The following is an 18,819-nucleotide window of genomic DNA, read 5'->3' as shown; positions in this document are numbered from 1 at the left end:
GCCCGTACTCTCTGGGTCATACTAACCTTTCCGGCCACATTTTTCCTTACTCTCTCTGTGGGAGGTAGTATGATATACTGCAAAGATGTAAAGGCAGAGAGATACGATTACAAATATTGGCTCCATTGTGTACTGGCCATGAGATCTTAAGCAAGGTTTTGAACCTTTGTTTTCTCACCTATAAAACAAGGATAAAAATACTACTTAAAAGAGATATTTTTAGTTTTTTATTGAGGTATACTTGACATACAATACTATATTGGTCTCAGGTGTACAACATAATGATTCAGTATTTGTTTATACTGTGAAATGTTCACCACAGTAAGTCTAGTTAATCTCCATCCCCATACATGGTTACAGAATTTTATTTTCTTGTGATGACCACTCATAAGATTTATTCTGTTAGCAACTGTCCACTCTACAATACGGTGTTCTTAATTATAGTCACCGTGCTGTACGTTAGACCCCCCTAGAGTTATTTGTTTTATAATTGGAAGTTTGTACTTTTTGACTCCCATCACCCATTTCACCCACTTCCCACCTCCCTACCACTACCTCTGGTAACCACCAGTCTGTTCTAAAAGAGATATTTTTAGCACTTTGATGTAGTGTAGCGAGCACCTCACAGGTACTCAACAGCTAAAAGTTACAATTATTTTTGTTATGGTGATGATATGAATAACCACAAACCTTTTAATCAACTACCAAATGCTGTGCACAGGATACTAGGTGGAGGGGGAAGCCGTACGATCTGGCAGCCCACAGCATTAACTGGGTGAGGACAGAGGCAAGGGAATCACAGCCAAGATATAAAGGTAGCTTTTTGGGCAGCTCTGGTATTCCTGTGCCCGTCTTGTTAACATAAAGTTACTGCTCTACACTCTGAACAAATCTGTGATGATGGAGATAGTCTGCTCGTGAGGGCTGAGAGGCTGGCTATCCATTACAGAGCTTCAGCTTAGCTTAAACCTATGTCTGTAGAAACTTTACTTCTAGGGAGAATTAATATTATAAATGGATGTATCATAAATGGGCATTATGAATGAGCTAAAGTACTTCACATGCATTATCTCAACTGAATTTTTATAGTACCCCTATGAAGTAGGTACTAATTTGAGCCTCGTTTTGGGGGTGACAGAATTGAGTCTTGCGATTAAGAGTTTCCCCAAAGTCACACAGCTAGTACATTGCAGAGCTAAAACTCAAACCCGGGTGTGACCAGGTCCAGAGCTCCAGCGCTTCCCCTTTCACTCTACTGCCTTTATTTTCAGGCTAAAACACACAGAATCAAGTTATGAGCGCTTGGTGGCTCAAGCTGACATTAAAATTACTGGCATCTGTTCTGCCTATTTCCAGGCAGAGGAGAACCTCTCCCATTGACATTATAAAGTAATTCCACTACAGAATCAACCCTGATCACCACCAAACATTCAAATTAACTATCAGAAAGTTACGCTACAGAGAAAAGAAGTGTTTCTGATGTTAAATCACTTCCAGAGAAGTGCTGCTGAGGTCTGAGCAAATGTGGCAAAATATTGGTTGAAACTCCCTCTAGAATTTGATTGCATAAACCAAAAGGCACTTAGTGCGGCTGCAGTCTTTGAAAATATCCATAACCTCCTAAAATAAAATGGTTGTGGCCTTTAAGCTTTTAAAATGTAATCATTTCCATTTATGAGTGGAGTCAATTGTTTCACAATTCTAACACTGTTTACCTAAGAGCCAGTAAAATGCGCAAGAAGGGAAAATAGGCTTTGGAGTCAAACAGATTCCTGTCAACAGCCAAGTCCAGATATTAAAAAAGAAAAAAAAAGAAAGAAAGAAAGAAAAATCTCAATTTCATGTACTAGTATCTAGGGTTCTTGTGCCCAACTCAGGCAAAGGCTGCTGTGGAAAAGTTTGATTCACTGAGTCCAGTCAACTAATGGGACAACAGAGGATCAACCACAATAAGCTCTAGAATAGATCATCACGGACCAGAGAGCAATTACACCTTGACATTCCACTTCTACACCAGTGGGCCTCATGCTTTTAAAATTGTGGAACCCTTTCAGGATTGAATGAAAACTGCCACTTCTTCCCAGAAAAATGTTCCTCCCTGGAGTCAGACATAGTTGGATTTGAATCTTGGCATCACCATTTAATAGCTGTCCTTCTCTAGGCAAGCAACTTAATTATCGAAGGCCTTGATCTCTTGATCCACAAAATGGGGAAATCATAGTATGACTCTCACAGGGTTGTGATGAGGATTAAAGGAATTGATGAATTAAGCACTGAGAGAGCAGACAAGGGAATACCGCGTAGTCATTCAGAAGAGACTGGAGTCTGAATGTAAAATCCATTAACTGTGGGATCACTGAACTGCTCTGATCCTCAGGTTCTCTATCTGTAAAATGGGATACTAGTCATTAATGACCAATTTCACAGGGTTATTGCGTGAACGAAAGGAGTTAATGTGTATAAAGAACTTATAGCCTAACACATAAACACTCAAAAAAAAAATGTGTAGCCATTATGATGATCTCAGTCTCTGGCACATGGCGAGTATTCAGTACATGCTATCTATTATTAAGCTCAGATGACAATCGTCTAGGATAGGAACTATGTCCTCTCTTTTCATGGTTCTTGCATGGCTCCTCATATGCTATTCTGTATGTATGTAGTATATACGGTATCAGTTGATAGATACAACCAGCTGTTAAACTATATCCCACACAATTGGCTGCACATGAAAATAGAATAAACTGATAACATGGCCCAAGTCCTATAGAGTGGCTTATATTTCAAAACCTTGAATCTTGCGAAGACAGTAGCCATGCAGAATATAAACCCAATAAATAGCAATCAGTGGATCTTACATTTTTCTCTAGCTGGCCTTTCCTAAGCATCTTCTGAAGCAGAGTGTTGATTTCTCTGTGTTGTGTAAGTCGAAATTGCTCAACCAGGTTCTTCAGACACACTGTGATCATTCATTATGTAAGAGGCAGGGACCCAGGTCACGAAGCAATTGTCTGATCCACAAAGCCAGATTCATGTATTCCAGTGGTTCTCAAAGTGAAGCCTGCATTCTAGGATCACCCTCATCACCTGGGAACTGGTCAGAAATGCAGACTCTCGGGCCTACAGAAGCAGAAACTCGGGAGTTTCTAGCACTGTGTGTTTCAACTAGCCCCCTGGGGGTTTCCAATACCTGCTGTGATGTAGAATATGCTAGTCAAAACTTGAGATTCAGAGAGCAAATCAGTCCCCAAGGAATATCAATCTCAGGGAAAACTGTGCATCCAAAGAGAACAAGGACCTTGAAATGTCTTTCTATTACCCAAAGTACCCCCTCTAATTTCAGTAGGGCCAGGATCTGCTTCATTCTTCCTCTGATATGGTTGAGGACAAATGCTGCTGTCTGAAACCTGCTCTTCTCCTACAGACACTTAACGTCCAGCTAGATTTGGCAAGTGTATAGCAAAAGAGATTTGTAAAAGGGCAGCATTCTTAGGGCATTCAGGAAAGGAAAGAGTTACAGGGGCTGCAAGAACTCCAGGGGGAGGTTTGGGTCAATTGTGTGAATATGAACGTCAATTCTTTTTCACCACCTGCTGTTGGAGTCCGGCCCTGGCTCTGGTTCTGTCCACTCATGTAGCTCTGCTTTTTAATTGTGTGTCTACTTCAAACTGGACTCAAACGTAGAGCCTTCCTATCCTGCTCAGGTTACAGGCCAGAAGTCACAGAGGGGATCCATGCGGCACACAAATGTTGATGGCCATCACAAAACCCTCACCTCATTTCCTATGGTAATCACTTATGTAAAGTAAGCAGGAAATGGAAGGTTAGTTGTAAGTTGTGTCACGCAGAGATGTCATTTCAAATTATTATCACCTAAGGAGTAACTTCCCAAAGGTGGAAAGAGATAAGTCACTGAGTCTGTCCTCCTTATCCATCTGCCACCTACATAATTAGAATTTTAAAAAAAAATCCTACCCAAGATTCATTGCTTTCCCATCTAACGTTAATATATGTAAAAGGGTCACATGTCCCCCCCTTAGTATTCATCACTTGGGTGAAAGAAGCTGCCAACATCAGCCTGGGCTCTCTATCAGCAGTTTAGACAGTACTCTAATACTCACATTTGACTCACATCTAAATCACTGGCGTCTAAAATGTTCTCCTTACAGTTGCTCTTCAAAAATTTCTAAGGGAAGAAGCACAATCGGATTTTAGAATAATGTATCAACTTCTACATCAACTTTGATTTTTTTCTCCCCCACCCACATTATATAATTTTTAAAACTGCACTGAGGCAGATGTGTGTTTACTTTGAGAAGTAAAAATGTTAACATTTAAACTGAAAGCCTGTTTCAGTTTTAAGGTACTTAATTACCTTACAGCATATAATAAACCGAGCCCATCTTGTCATTCAACTAATGGAGGGAGTGATAAAGAGATAGGAGCCCAGGGTCCTATTCATTCCAGTTTTCCTTTGTACTGGGTTTACTTTGGCACCATGCCTCATGTGTATTTTACACTTCTTTACATTTTGTACATCCCTGTATGACAAATACTTGTCAAACAAAAACTAAACAGATTTATAACCCCTTAACTTGAAATGAGCCAAAATTGAACTGCCAAAACTTTATGACTTCATTTTCTTTCATAGTTTTCCACTACATTGGTTCAAACAGACAAACCCCACTTGAGGTCAAGCAGAGGTCATTTCACTTTCATTACTAAAATATAATTTACAATATGCCAGACCTAAACAAGTTTAGCCTAAAGGGTTTGTATAATGTAAACCATCTGTTCCTCAACAATACAGCTAATTTCCTGCCGTCACCGTACAGTCTACTGACTGCTTCTTTAAGGGTTTTTATGATTTTTTTAACTAGTTCAGGATTTATGTAAAATTTGAAAATGAGTCTGTAGTTAAGACTTATTTGTATCAAGTAACTTGAGCATTTTAAAAATGCAAATCACTGTGTAAATTGTTCCCTGGAAACCAAGCTCTGAGCATTTTTTTTTTTCTGGGTATTTCTATGCCGGCTGCTGCACAGGTGTTCGAAGGAAAGATTTTGTGAAATCTGCCATTGTAGTGGCTTTCCATGCTTCTTTCCAAAGCACATCCCCCAATTTGGTTGTGACTAGCTCTGGTAAACGCCTCCTTCTTCCTCCTATAGCCTGGAGAAGAGGTGAGACTCTGTGCCATGTGGCCCACCAGATATGGGTGAGCTATGACAAGATGCACTTTGGGTGGAAATGTACTCTTTCATGCGTCTGAACAGGGAAGAACAATTATAACTCCACCGAGTGACCACATGCTGAAGGCTGACTTCACAGCCTAGCAAGGTGTGAGGCCCCAGGCTGAGCCTTCAGAAACATTCCACGTCAAACTGGGATCACCAGCCAGCAGGCTTCTCTGGTTTCAAACAGAATGGTGTGGCCCAAAGCAGTAGGCCTTGCACTTTTGGCTCTCCCGAAAATTCTTGATATTTTTTTAAGCCTCTTCCTCCATCTGTAAAATGGCAAGAGTAAGAGTTCTTCTTCTCAAGACAAATACAAGAGAATTCTAGCCTTCTGGGCCCTGAAGCCCTTGGGGCCCTGTGTCAGGCTGGTGCCAACATCCTGTCCACTCTCTGTTCTCTTCCAGTCCTCAGAACTTTGGCCTGCTTCCTTCCTTTTCCCCTGTGCTGCCATCCATTCTTCCACGTGGGTTCTTGTCTCTCCGCCTCCCTCCACATCTCCCAGAATCCTAGAGGAGCAGGCCATGGACCACTCAAATTCTCATTCACCCTCAGCCTCCAAAACAAGGTGTCTGTCTTTTTTGTTGTTGTTGAAAGAATTACACAAAACAAAACAAAAACTACTACAGGAAAATGGAGAAAGATTACCAGGAGGAAACGTAGCCTATTAAAAAAAAAAAAAAAACACACAAAAAACACATACCGGGTACAGGGAATTATAAAACACTATCTAGAACTATGTCAGGCTATAAATTTGGATCTAAATCATTGGCATTTACTTCACTTTCTAGATTACTTCCCTAATAAAGAAAATAAAATTGATGTAAAGAGCACGTAATAGGTGGAACTCGCGTTCATACATTGTCGCATCTAATCTTTACTGTAACTCTGGAAGCTAGATATTATTTCATAGATATGGAAATAGAGGTTAGGAAAGTTAGGAAATTCACCCACGGTCAGCCAGCTAATAATATATAGGACCGACCCTACAGGGTTGTTGTATTAAATGCGTTAATATTTGTCAAGTGCTTAGAACAATGTCTGGCATGTAGTACCGTGCTATATAAATATTAACTATTACTGGAAAGCAACAAGGTCCAAGATTCAAATTCAGATTTGTATGAGTCCAAAGTTATAATGCATAGTTTGAATTATACCACACTGCCTATGGATTACTATCAGCAGGGGCGGAAGAAGGGAAGAGGAGTTCTAATTCCTCATTATATCAGTCTAATATTCCTTGGGTTTAGTTCCTAATTCCCATTTTTCCCTCAAAAGTAGTTTATTATTCAGTCCCTTGCCCTTCTCTATCAACAAAAGCCGGGGATCTTGTTTCGATCAAAACACTGTTCTCCAACTAACACTTTCTATGCCATTCACAGGACCTTCACACAAATTGGGTTCATTTCAATCATTAGGAAAAGTTCTTATGGAAATTCCAATCTTAATGTCATGCAGGAAAAAATTCACATTGGCTTACTCTTACCACAAAAGCAAAATCATCTGAGTGGGGCAAGAAAACAAGTAGGGATAGTTCAATGGGTTACTTTTCCTGTCACCCACGTGCTGTTCTCCCAAAGGAATGCCATGGCACCCACAAGAATCCAGACCCTGTAAGTAAAAGGAAATATAGCAGATGGACCTGTGATTGCAGAAGAAATTTCCTGCTTCAATCAAATGGAAAGATTGGGCTCATGCTTTTAAATTATTTACTTTTTTCAGTTGGTAATATATTGGCCTGGTTCAAAATTTTAAAAGGATAAAAAAGCATGAGTTGAAAAATCTTCCACCTCTGTCCCCTTCCTCCTAGTTCTCACCCCAATATCCACTGCCATTTCCTGAGCATTCTTTCAGAGCTTTTTTATGCATATGCAAATAAATATGAATATTCATTCTTTGTCTCTTCCTCTTTCACAGAAAGCAGCATACAGTATTCTGTTCTCTTGCTTTATTTATTTATGTATTTATTTTAAGAAGGGATACAGATCTTACCTACTAAGGCGATAGATCGTGTGTAGGTATTTTTGTTTTCAATTTTATTGGAGAACAGTGTTTCTCCAGGGCCCATCAGTTCGAAGTTGTTGTCCTTCAATCCAGTTGTGGAGGGCTCAGCTCTGCTCCAAGTCCAGTCCCCGTTTTCAATCTTTAGTTGCAGGAGGCACAGCCCACCATCCCATGCAGGAATTGAGCCAGCAACCTTGTTGTTGAGAGCTCGTGCTCTAACCAATTGAGCTATACGGCCGCCCCTCTTGGTTTATAGTTTTAACTTAGCACTAGGATTTTGGAACTCTTTCCATATTGGTACATACAAAGAATCCTCATTTCTCTTTACAACTATGCATATAATGTTTTATTTACTACCTACATCATAATTAATTTAATGTCACCTCTAGGTAAACATTTAGGTTGTTTCTAATCTTTTGCCATTACAAACAATACTACAATAAATCGTATAGATCCATAAGCTTTAATTTACTGAATGTTTAAAGTAATGAATTACCATTACTTTTAACAGAAGTAACTTTCCTATAAGACATTTCCAAATGCAAACCCCGTAAATTCTGCTTTAATGAATAAATGAGACCTATCGATAAGAAATGTTATTTGTATAGAAGAATTAATGTTTCAAAATCCTCAGTTCCATTTTGTCCTTTTAAGTGGATATTTTGCTGTAAGTTTATTTACACTTATAATTAGGTTAGTGGGTATTTTGCCCTGGGAAATATCAGCCTGGAACGGAGCTAATCATCTTGAATTCTAAATTAGTAAGAGTTTGGATTAGAGAAGTATTTCACTTAATTTTCTAAACTGTTGTTTTAAACTCTGTTCAGAGAGCTCTGCATTCCATAAGGAATCACAACTTTGTCAGCTTCAATTGGGATCCTCAGAGCAGTATTTTTTTTTTTCTAAAACATAAGGATTTAAAGTGCAGGGATTATTTTAAAAACCAGTTTATGTACAAATGCATTGCTTTTATGACTTTTTGCCTAACAAATTAGACTAAACGTCAGGCTAGATTTGAGGTGAATTTCAAAAATAGACATTTCCTGCCAAGATTAAATGTCATAATTTAATACTTAGCTTCATTGTGAGGTAGATGCTTTCCCTTGTCTGTTTTAAGGTTAATCAGTAAGCAACTCACTTGCAAAGCTGTGGGAATAGCAATTACTACGAAGGGCAATGTAAGAAATTGAAATCTTACTGAGAGGACAAACTCCTATATTTATACAAAGAACAGCAACAGCAAAGTAATAATAGCTAAAAGTTAAGTAGCACTCACCATATACCAGACATCATGCTAAGTACTTTACAAATGTTAACTTACTAGAAGTTTACAAGAATCCTACAAGATAAGTGCAGTTATATCAAGTATTATCATCCCATTCTATAGGAGGAATTGAGGCACAAGGTGGTTACATATAATACCTAGGATTACACCGCTGGTAAGGGGAGAAGGCAGGATTCAAAATCGGATTGTCTGGCTGTAGAGGTCATGCGTGTAACCAGCCACTTCGCTGCCTCTCACATGTAGTGGCATTCAGACTGTAAAGCCAAAAGGACTCCCGAGGCGGCAGAGACCATAGTGGCCAGGGAGAGTTTCAGAAGCAGCAAGTACATATTTGACAAGTAGAGAGGAACACATTCCAAATCTCTCCACCACTTCTGTGAGCCCTGCAGGAGGGATAGTCTTTCGTTTTGTTTTCTCTGGCTTTTCACACAATTAAAATCCTAAGAATAGGAAAGCATTGCAGGAGCAACGGTATTAGGCAAGAACGTGCATGGTGGTAAAGGGTGGACGGTGAGGAGACCTGCCTAACTAATCGGATGCTATCACATAGAGGAGTAGCAAGCGTAGGCAGGCTAGGACCAAATGACACAGTCTAAGTGCCATGCTGAGAATTAAAGCTGTGTCACCTGCAGCCGCGTTTCCACACTCTATTGTTCACTCAGATCACCTGGGGTCTGTCAAAGGCACATTTTGATTCAGTAGGTCTGGTGGGCCCAAGAGTCCTCATTTGTAGTACGAGTTAAGTGATGCTAACGATGCTGGTCCCCAGACCACCCTTTGAGGAGCAAAAGTCTAGGCAACAGCAGGAAACCGTGGTTGGAGCAGGGGGTGGAGATGGGGGACAGGGGAATGGTGGGCAGAAAGTTGCCTATGGCACCTCCCCCAATTTGCAGCCAACAATTTTAAAGACTTATAGACATACAGTATTTGGTTTAATCTGACTTATAGACCCTTTTTCTATATGCCTCACTCCTCCTCCCAGATGCCCAGACGGTGCCTTAAGAAATGTTTTAAACCACACTTTTCCTTTCTTTCATACAGAGCAAGGCTAAGGAGCTGCCACTCTCTGCTGTGCGTTTTATGGAAGAATTGGGTGAATGTGCCTTTGGGAAGATCTACAAGGGGCATCTGTATCTCCCAGGCATGGACCATGCTCAGTTGGTTGCTATAAAGACTTTGAAAGACTATAACAACCCCCAGCAATGGACAGAATTTCAACAGGAAGCTTCCCTCATGGCCGAACTCCACCACCCCAATATTGTCTGCCTGCTAGGTGCTGTCACTCAGGAACAACCTGTGTGTATGCTTTTTGAGTATATGAATCAGGGGGATCTCCATGAGTTCCTCATCATGCGATCTCCACATTCTGATGTTGGCTGTAGCAGTGACGAAGATGGGACTGTGAAATCCAGCCTGGACCATGGAGATTTTCTGCATATTGCGATTCAGATTGCAGCTGGCATGGAATACCTGTCTAGTCATTTCTTTGTTCATAAGGACCTTGCAGCTCGCAACATTTTAATCGGCGAGCAACTTCATGTAAAGATTTCAGACCTTGGGCTTTCCAGAGAAATCTACTCCGCTGATTATTACAGGGTGCAAAGTAAATCCTTGTTGCCCATTCGCTGGATGCCCCCTGAAGCCATCATGTATGGCAAATTCTCTTCTGATTCAGATATCTGGTCCTTTGGGGTTGTCTTGTGGGAGATTTTCAGTTTTGGACTCCAGCCATATTATGGATTTAGTAACCAGGAAGTGATCGAAATGGTGAGAAAACGACAGCTGTTACCATGCTCTGAAGACTGCCCACCCAGAATGTACAGCCTCATGACAGAGTGCTGGAATGAGATTCCTTCTAGGAGACCAAGATTTAAAGATATTCATGTCCGGCTTCGGTCCTGGGAGGGACTCTCCAGTCATACCAGCTCTACTACTCCTTCAGGAGGAAATGCCACCACGCAGACAACCTCCCTTAGTGCCAGCCCAGTGAGTAATCTCAGTAACCCCAGGTATCCCAATTATATGTTTCCGAGCCAGGGTATTACACCACAGGGCCAGATTGCTGGTTTCATTGGCCCACCAATACCTCAGAACCAGAGATTCATTCCCATCAATGGATACCCAATACCTCCTGGATATGCAGCGTTTCCAGCTGCCCACTATCAGCCAACAGGTCCTCCCAGAGTGATTCAGCACTGCCCGCCTCCCAAGAGTCGGTCCCCAAGCAGTGCCAGTGGGTCGACTAGCACTGGTCATGTGACCAGCTTGCCCTCATCGGGATCCAATCAGGAAGCAAATATTCCTTTACTACCACACATGTCAATTCCAAATCATCCTGGTGGAATGGGTATCACTGTTTTTGGCAACAAATCTCAAAAACCCTACAAAATAGACTCAAAGCAACCATCTTTGCTAGGAGACTCCAATATTCATGGACACACCGAATCTATGATTTCTGCAGAACTGTAAAATGCACAACTTTTGTAAATGTGGTACACGAGAAAACCTAGACAGCCGTAGAAAAGATTTATATTCAAATGTTTTTATTAAAGTAAGGTTCTCATTTAGCAGACAATTGCAACAAGTATCTTCTGTGAAGTTTAACTGTGTCTTACCAAGCACGGCAGACACCAGCCAGAAAAAAATCATTGTGGGATTAACTCTTCATCAGGGTGTTTGCCATGGCATTGGAATTGGTACATCTGGTTTCAAGTACTGAAAAGTGCAAACCAGCGAAGAGGAAAAGATCTTTGTGATTAAGCATCAAACCAAAAAGGAAAGTCAAATGGTGCTTTGTGTATTTCACCTTCGGTCACCTTCGATTCCCCAAAGTGTACATACCGTAGCATTTGTCTACCTGCTGTCTTTTCTTCAGGACAGATGTTTAGGAATTATGTTGATTCAATTTAGACTCTATGCATCTTTGTATGGAAGTGGTGCTCAGAATCAATGAGGAAACCTTAGGTCAAATTGAAATCCCAGATGGAAACGAGCCATAAGACAAGGGAAAGTTCCCCTGAAGCCTTCTGCACAGGGAGGCTTCTTTGGGAAGGTGCAGAGTGTAGCTCTTTGTGAATTTCCTCTGCTGATCATGAAGGCCTTTTCTACATTTTCTTTTTCCACAGTGTGTTTACACAAGCCCTTGCAATAACAAAGGGCATCAGACCATACGAAGGCTAGATGTGGCTGCTGGAATTGATTGTTGATTGATAGTGATAGTTCACTTTGTTCCATTAGAAATGAGGCACCACAGGAAACACAGTCAGGAAAATGGCTCCTGGCCTAGATTACCATCCATGGGAGAGGAACAAGGGTTCCATAGGGACGGCTTCACAGGAGCTTCCTTGGACCAATAACACTGAAGAATAGAGGTGTGGCTGCAGACCAGCTCATCAAGGTATAGGGGTGCTCACCATCAGTAGGCTTTGGGGAAGTAGGAAACTAACACCAATATCTAGTTACAGTTTCTCTCACTTTTTTTTTTCTGATCTGACAATGTTCACAGATTTTATTCCAGCACCAAGAGGTATGCCAATTTATTCACAGAGTTAGTTGGAATCCAAAGACTATGAATTCTATTTTGTACAATATTACAGTATTTTTTAAAAAAACAAGTACTCAGTTCTCACTTCAAAGATTACCATGAACTGAATTTTTTTTACGCTGGTAAATAGAAGCAACATGATCATTTCTACCTTAGAGGGAAGGAGGTATCAAATATACATCTCATGCCATTTACCTGCTAGCCCTCTTTTGCCAAGTTTAGAATTCTTATTGGTTGCAAGTTTTATATAGAAAAGAATGTTATGTTTGATTTTCCTCTTGTTAAAAAAATAGCTCCTTTATTCTAAGAACAGTGTCTCAAAGTCTCATTTTTAATTTTTTTTTTGTAGGGCTAAAGAGACTTAGAAAGAGACTTATAGGAGATAAAGTAATTCCTGCAAATGGTATATGATGAGGAGAATGTAAGAGAATTAGAAGCACACTGATGTTTCAGTTAAAAAAAAAAAAACAATTAGGATGAGAAATCAAGGAAATACATTTACCAAAATATGTTGCAATTTTCCCAAACACTGAATCTTCAGACAACAAACATGGACTTATGGGTACTGTGAGCCTAAAGAATTGGCTATATCCAGATTTATTCAGAGATAAATTAAAACATATTTTTGTGGCATAAATAAGCTGATTCAGAAGTTACATTTCTTAACTTTAGGTAGAGAAGAATATTTGTATCCTTTTGTTGCTATGCAACTGTTTAATGATGAAGATTCCAAACACAATTTTGTATATCATACGACAATCAATTGTTTTCCAAGAATATTTATTATTTTAAATAAACACAATTTCAGTGAATCTGAGTTTTTCTAGGAGTCCCTTAAAGGGAAATTAGCATTCCATGAGCCAGTAAAATACCTACTCTGGAAAAACATAGCTATGGTTTAAAAAATAAACTCAAGTTAGTTTTTTATAAAGAACTATGACATTTATTTTAAACATTTTATAATTACTGAAGTCATTAAGGTGAGCAAACAAAATTTCAAAACCACTTGTAATAATGTATTTTATAATAGCACTGTGATACTACATAGCACAGTCCCATTTGTATTAAAAATAGTATTATTTTCACAAACTGAAAAATATCTTTTGCTTTGTTGACAACGTTTTTTGTAAGATGACTTTATTTTCAGATCTTTTCTTTTTTGCACAAAACTATGTTTATGGTTTGTATCACAGAAGTGAAAATATATCTCTGCATTTTTATATCTGGTCTGTTTCCTTGTTTCCTTTGTTTATTTGTTTTTAACTCGATATAGATTTTCTTCAAATATATAATGGCAGTACTCAGATATCTTGCCCTACCATGTCTTTTCTTATTTTCACTGCATGCATTTAATCACTGTATTACTTAACGTTTGATTTGTTATTATGGGCATTTAAAATAGACAAGCATGGAATTGTAATGACAAAAAGGCTATTTTATATTAAGGATATATGCATTTGTATTTCACACACCAGAGATGATATTAAACACTGATTATTTTATGCTGCTGTTTATTAAAAATGTTTACCATAAAATATTATTTCCTGAATATTGCTATCATAGAGGTATTTGGGGATTTTAATAGTGTTTTTCCTAATAATTGACATTTCATAGAAAGGAATCATAATTCCTATTTAGTGCTATTTCATTGAAATGAATTTTTTAAAGTAGGCTTTTTAAAATAGACTGGGGCAGTCTTTTGCTAGTGACCATAGGTGGAAGGGAGAATCCTAACGATTTCATGAGCGGTTATCTATATATGGCAAGATTTTAATTTTTAAAATCAAAATAATATATTAAATAACTACTTTATAATCAAATGGAATGTAAAAATTGGGTTTAAAAATGGCATCCTTTTCTGCCTTGATGTTTCCCTGTGAACTTAGACATCAAAAATCATGTCTTAGAACTCTGAAGAAGAAAAAGCTGTGTACATCTTATGTTCAACTTAGATTCCAACCATATCGATAAAATAAAAGAAATGTGGCCATTTAATTGTCACAGCTTATCTTTATGACCTTATTTGCCCAAAAGAAAGAGTTCCCCATCTGGCGATTAATACACACTGTCAAGGAAAATGAGTATCATTATGAAAGTTCAAAGAACTTGTCCATTTCTGCTATTTAATACAGAAGGGACTACAATAAAACCTTCAGGGTCTTATCCATCTGTTTTAGGTACAGCTCTTGTCACCACCTCAGCGATCAAACTCAATAAAGCAATCACTTCACATGGCAGTGAGATCCGTGTCAGGTTGGGTTTCTCCCTCTCACTTGAATCCCTCAATCTGCCTTTCACTCCCATTTCCTTCTTGTGTCTCTCTGGGCTCTTCCCCTCCCACCATCGCCAGCCCTTCCACTCTAGGATTTGGGCCTTACCCTTAATGTCCTAAACACCAGCATCTGCAAACTCACTGTACCCCCTCAGATCATGCCTCCTACACTACAATCCACTAAATACTGATGAAAGAGGAGCTCTGTTATCTACACACCTTCAGAGATGATCACATATCCCAGTGGTCCTCAGACGAGCAGAGCTTGGAACTTGTTAGACATGCAGATTCTCAGGCCCCACTTCAAAGTACTGAAGCAGAAATTGGGGAGGGGAACCTAGCAATTTGTGCTTTAGCAAGCTCTCTGATATGAGAAAGAGTGAGATTCACAGAACCACCCTAAGTTAAAGGCATGGGGTTGGAGAGTGGGGGATGGTCATTAGATCCTTAGTATATATAAGCATATATACATTGTAAGGTATATATAAGCATTTAATAACATTTTAGCCACTTGAGTCCCCTTAAAGGAAATCAAATTTTGCTCTTTACAAATTCGACACTAAAAACTTCTTGTGTTAACCATTTGACAATCGGTTATATTTTTTGTAGTTGTTCACTTGGGTAGAGAAGAGCACCTAACTTTCGTCAAGAATACATTCTTTGTCTAGTTCTCTCAAGACCCACACACATTCTTGGGTAGTCACCAAAACCTTTTCCCTTCATATGGACAAGCTCAAAAGTGTTGGTCTGTTAGTGTGCTATTTTTTTTTTTTTTTTTTACTCCTTGCACTGATTAACAACTAAAAGAACTCTTCCTCTGTGCTGTAACTTGACAAAGTTAAGGTCAAGGAAAGGAGGAGGAAAGACCCAGTTCCCAGCGAGCATCAAGCAGAAGCAGCTGCAGAGGCTCCCCCCCCAGGCCCACCCCCCAGCTTCCTGTGACAACCTGCCCCAGTTGGCTGCATGCAGACACCTGCGGCTTGTTCCACTGTGTTCCTTCGCCAGCTGCAGCCTGTCAGTCCTCACTGGCTGGCCATGAGCCCCCCTCAGCTCAGACTATGCACCTCACTGCCTTTAGAGGGCTGAAAGCTCTCAGGAAAGACAGCAAGAAGGATCCAAGGGAGGCCCGAGGGGTGAGGCTCAGACTCCTCTTAATTTGTAAAGCATTGTTTTTCAACCAATAGAAGGAAATGCTAAGAAGGAAATGATACATTGGAGGGGCAGAAGGAGCAGGGGGGCACATACTTACGAAAACATTTACCGCCAAACTATGACCACACCTGAAGTTTATTACCATAAATGCCAAGAGTATTAGGACCCTGGAAATCTCTCCTTCCTCTGAGTTAACAAACCATCAAAGCACTCCAGGTCAAAGCAATTCTCTGGGAAATTAGACTGTGAAGGCTTAAAAACATAAGAGACATACAGGGAAAAGGTCTGCTGACATATTTAGGACTAGTTGAATCCCAAGCACCTATGAATTGCTTATTCACAAACGAGTACTGTAACATTTGCTGACCAAGCCTGACACAACGCTTATCCCTTGGGAAGTAACCAGATTAGTACGGTAAATATTCTTCCTCAGGCAGGAATGGTTACATGAGGAGAAAAACCCCACTTTCAAGTTATATGGAACATTACTTATAAAAAGCTCAATATCTTGCCATGCTGAAATAAAGATAATTCAGGGAATACTGCCTGACGCAAAGTGGTTCTATTAAATGTCAATCTTCACAGACCTGTTTTCTTTATTGTAAATTCACATCCACACAAAACAACAGAACTGGCCACACAAAGCCACAGACTAATGCCAAAGCTTTTCCCAGACTTACAGGCCCTTGGAACTTGCTTCAGAAATAGGTCGAGATGAGGCTCTGTCCTATAGCAGGTGTTCCTTAGCCATTTCGGTCCTTGGGCCTTGGAATGACAGCTCCAGTTATCCTGCAGGCCCAGTCTAATACAATTCCCTAAAAGGTTTCCTTTGAGTCTACACACACTGAAATCACGTGAAATGAGCTGAAACTCCCCGATAGTATGATGTAGGTAGTTTACTAAGAGTCATCCTAATGAGACTAAAGCTAATACTCAGGAAAAATGACAGTTGAGGACTCAATTGTACTTCCAGAGTGCACTTTGGAAATAGGATGCATTGGTTGTCTTGGTCAGTTTGCCTGCAGTAATAACTCCAAAATCTCAGTGGCTTACGTTGCATGAGCAAATATTTATTTCTCACTCATGTCAGTCAGCAGAGCTGGGTCTGCTGCCGCTGCTGCTGCTCCCAGGTCTCTGAAGACAAGTTGGTCTCACAGCATAGGGAAGAGCAAGAGGCAGACACAAAACACAATCACTTGTAAAACTTCTGCTCAGACATGCTATATAGCTCATCCTCCTCCTACATCTCTTGGTGAACACAGATTCTGAGGCCAAACCTCCCCATAGGACATCATGCACTGGAAGTCACACTGTCACAGTCACAGGCAGGGATGTAGAATCTTCTTGCAGGGAAGGGGGTAAATAGTTGGGAACAATAGTACAATTCCCAACGTGGAAAAAGCCCTGAGTGGTTAGAAGTGGTGTAGCAAACCCACAGCACCAGCACTCTTCTCTTCCTCTGGCATTTGTGGCAGACATCACTAATTGGTGCTCTTCTCAGCTGAGCTCAATTTTAGCCTTACAGTTTTCAACATGCTGCCCTGGATCACCTGCTAATCAGTCAGAAATAGCACCATCGATGAAATTTATTAGCCATCCCTGCAATACAGGGAATCATCAGTCTCTCGTCTGGGGGAGATTTCTAATGATTGTGACGTCTCAGGACCACGCCGGAATGTATCAGAAAAGTTACCTGTAAAAAATCTCCCGTAAATTCCTTAGCAAACAATACTGTATGTCTAGGCCCCCCCTCCTTCGTGGGAACTGGATGAAGAGAATGGGGGCCTCCAGCACATATTTTTCAAGCACGCTCCATCCAGCACAGGAGCCGGAGGGCCACGCGTAAGTAAGGCAATGTCTATTTCCTTATTCATAAAGTGGTGTAAATGTGGCATAGAAGTTAAGAGTAAAGATCCTGGTATCAGATTTCCTGGGTTTAAATCTCCCCTTCACCCTTTCGTAACCATGTGAATTTAGACAGGTTACTAAACTGCTATTTCTTCATCTGAAAAAGTATATATTTTAGAATTGAAGCTAATTAACATAAACGAGCTAATTCATGTATGCTGCAGAGAAGAGGGCCTGACACAGAAAGTTCTCAAAGACAGTCTCTACAACTTTATATTTATTTCTATATAATTGTATTTCAGAATTGAGATGAGCTTTTAATGAGAACATACCTAAATATCTGAGAAGTATCTGGCACATAGTAGGTGCTCAAAAAGTGGTAACATTGCTATTATTCAGTGTGTTAAACAATTTTTTTAAAGGGACACATTATTGTCTAAATATTCAGAGCACAAAATCATCCGCCTAATTACTCGTGTATATACCCTAATGTAGAACAACACTCAATACTGGTGCCAACAAGATGGGGTGGGCTTAGCCCCTCAATAATTTTTGTCACCTCCTTTGAAACCACCCCAAATAAACAAACACTGAGTAAAAACATCTTCCAAACACATCCCCAAGCCATCCCTAAACCACGTCATCCCTTATGTCCTCTCCAAACCAACTGCCACCTTAACGCTTCTCCCATGTTGAATTCTGGGACTACTCCTAGGGCAACTGAGTATGAAAAGGTTATGTTAAACTAATACATGTGAAGGAAGCCTAGAATAATAATATCCTTTAAGCAGTTCCCTCTCTTCACCCCTCACACTCTTAACAGTCACAGTTGTGCTTAGATATTATTAACGCAGTATCTTGCAGTGATGGGTGTGAGGAATGAAATGAAAAGAGACCTGATTCTCCAAAAAACACTTCAGCGCATGTAAAGTACCCAGGCAGGCACTGCAATCCTTCATAATATACCTCTCTAAAATTCTCCCCTAAAGGAATTCTGAGCATTACTTTTTAGAACTTTGATTACAGGGTTTGGGCACCAACCTGCAATAGAAAACAAAAGTGGGTAACTTTACACACCGAGCTCCCAAAGTGGGTAACTTTACACACCAAGCACCCAAAACAAATGAACAGCTTTTACCAAGTTTTCTACACAATTCTCACCCTGAAAATGTCCTTGAGGCCCAAGCTAAGGTGACTAACTGCCAGTTTGCCAGTGACTATCCCAGTTTTAGCACTGAAGTCCTTTGTCCCAGGAAAGCCCCAGTCCTGGGCAACCCTGGACTCTTGGTCAGCCGAGCTAAAACAAAGAAGGTGAAATAAAAGCCAGCATGTGTTGATTCCGAGTTCCTCTCTATTAGGTAGACACAAACATAAATATAAATAGTGATCACTGGAGCCTGATTCTCAGGTGCCTTACAGGGACAGATCCAATTATTTTGTAATTAACACAATTCTGAAATTTTGGGGAATCTACCACTTCAAC

General features: G+C 40.1%; 1 protein-coding gene across 2 annotated transcripts in view; it reads left to right on the top strand.

The window, feature by feature from the left end:
- Positions 1–14,057, top strand: part of ROR1 (receptor tyrosine kinase like orphan receptor 1) — a 379,097-nt gene extending 365,040 nt beyond the window's left edge. For both annotated transcript variants that reach the window (XM_081055997.1, XM_081055998.1), the window contains one exon: positions 9,562–14,057. In XM_081055997.1, coding sequence (XP_080912123.1) covers positions 9,562–10,989 — 1,428 coding nt within the window. In that variant the 3' untranslated portion in view covers positions 10,990–14,057. The remainder of the gene's footprint in view (positions 1–9,561) is intronic.
- The last annotated feature ends 4,762 nt before the right edge of the window (positions 14,058–18,819 follow it).

Source organism: Rhinolophus hipposideros (assembly GCF_964194185.1).
Source record: "Rhinolophus hipposideros genome assembly, chromosome: 8".
Lineage (NCBI taxonomy): Eukaryota > Metazoa > Chordata > Mammalia > Chiroptera > Rhinolophidae > Rhinolophus > Rhinolophus hipposideros.
Note: the sequence above shows the minus strand (reverse complement) of the source record. Positions and strands in the feature narration are given on the sequence as shown.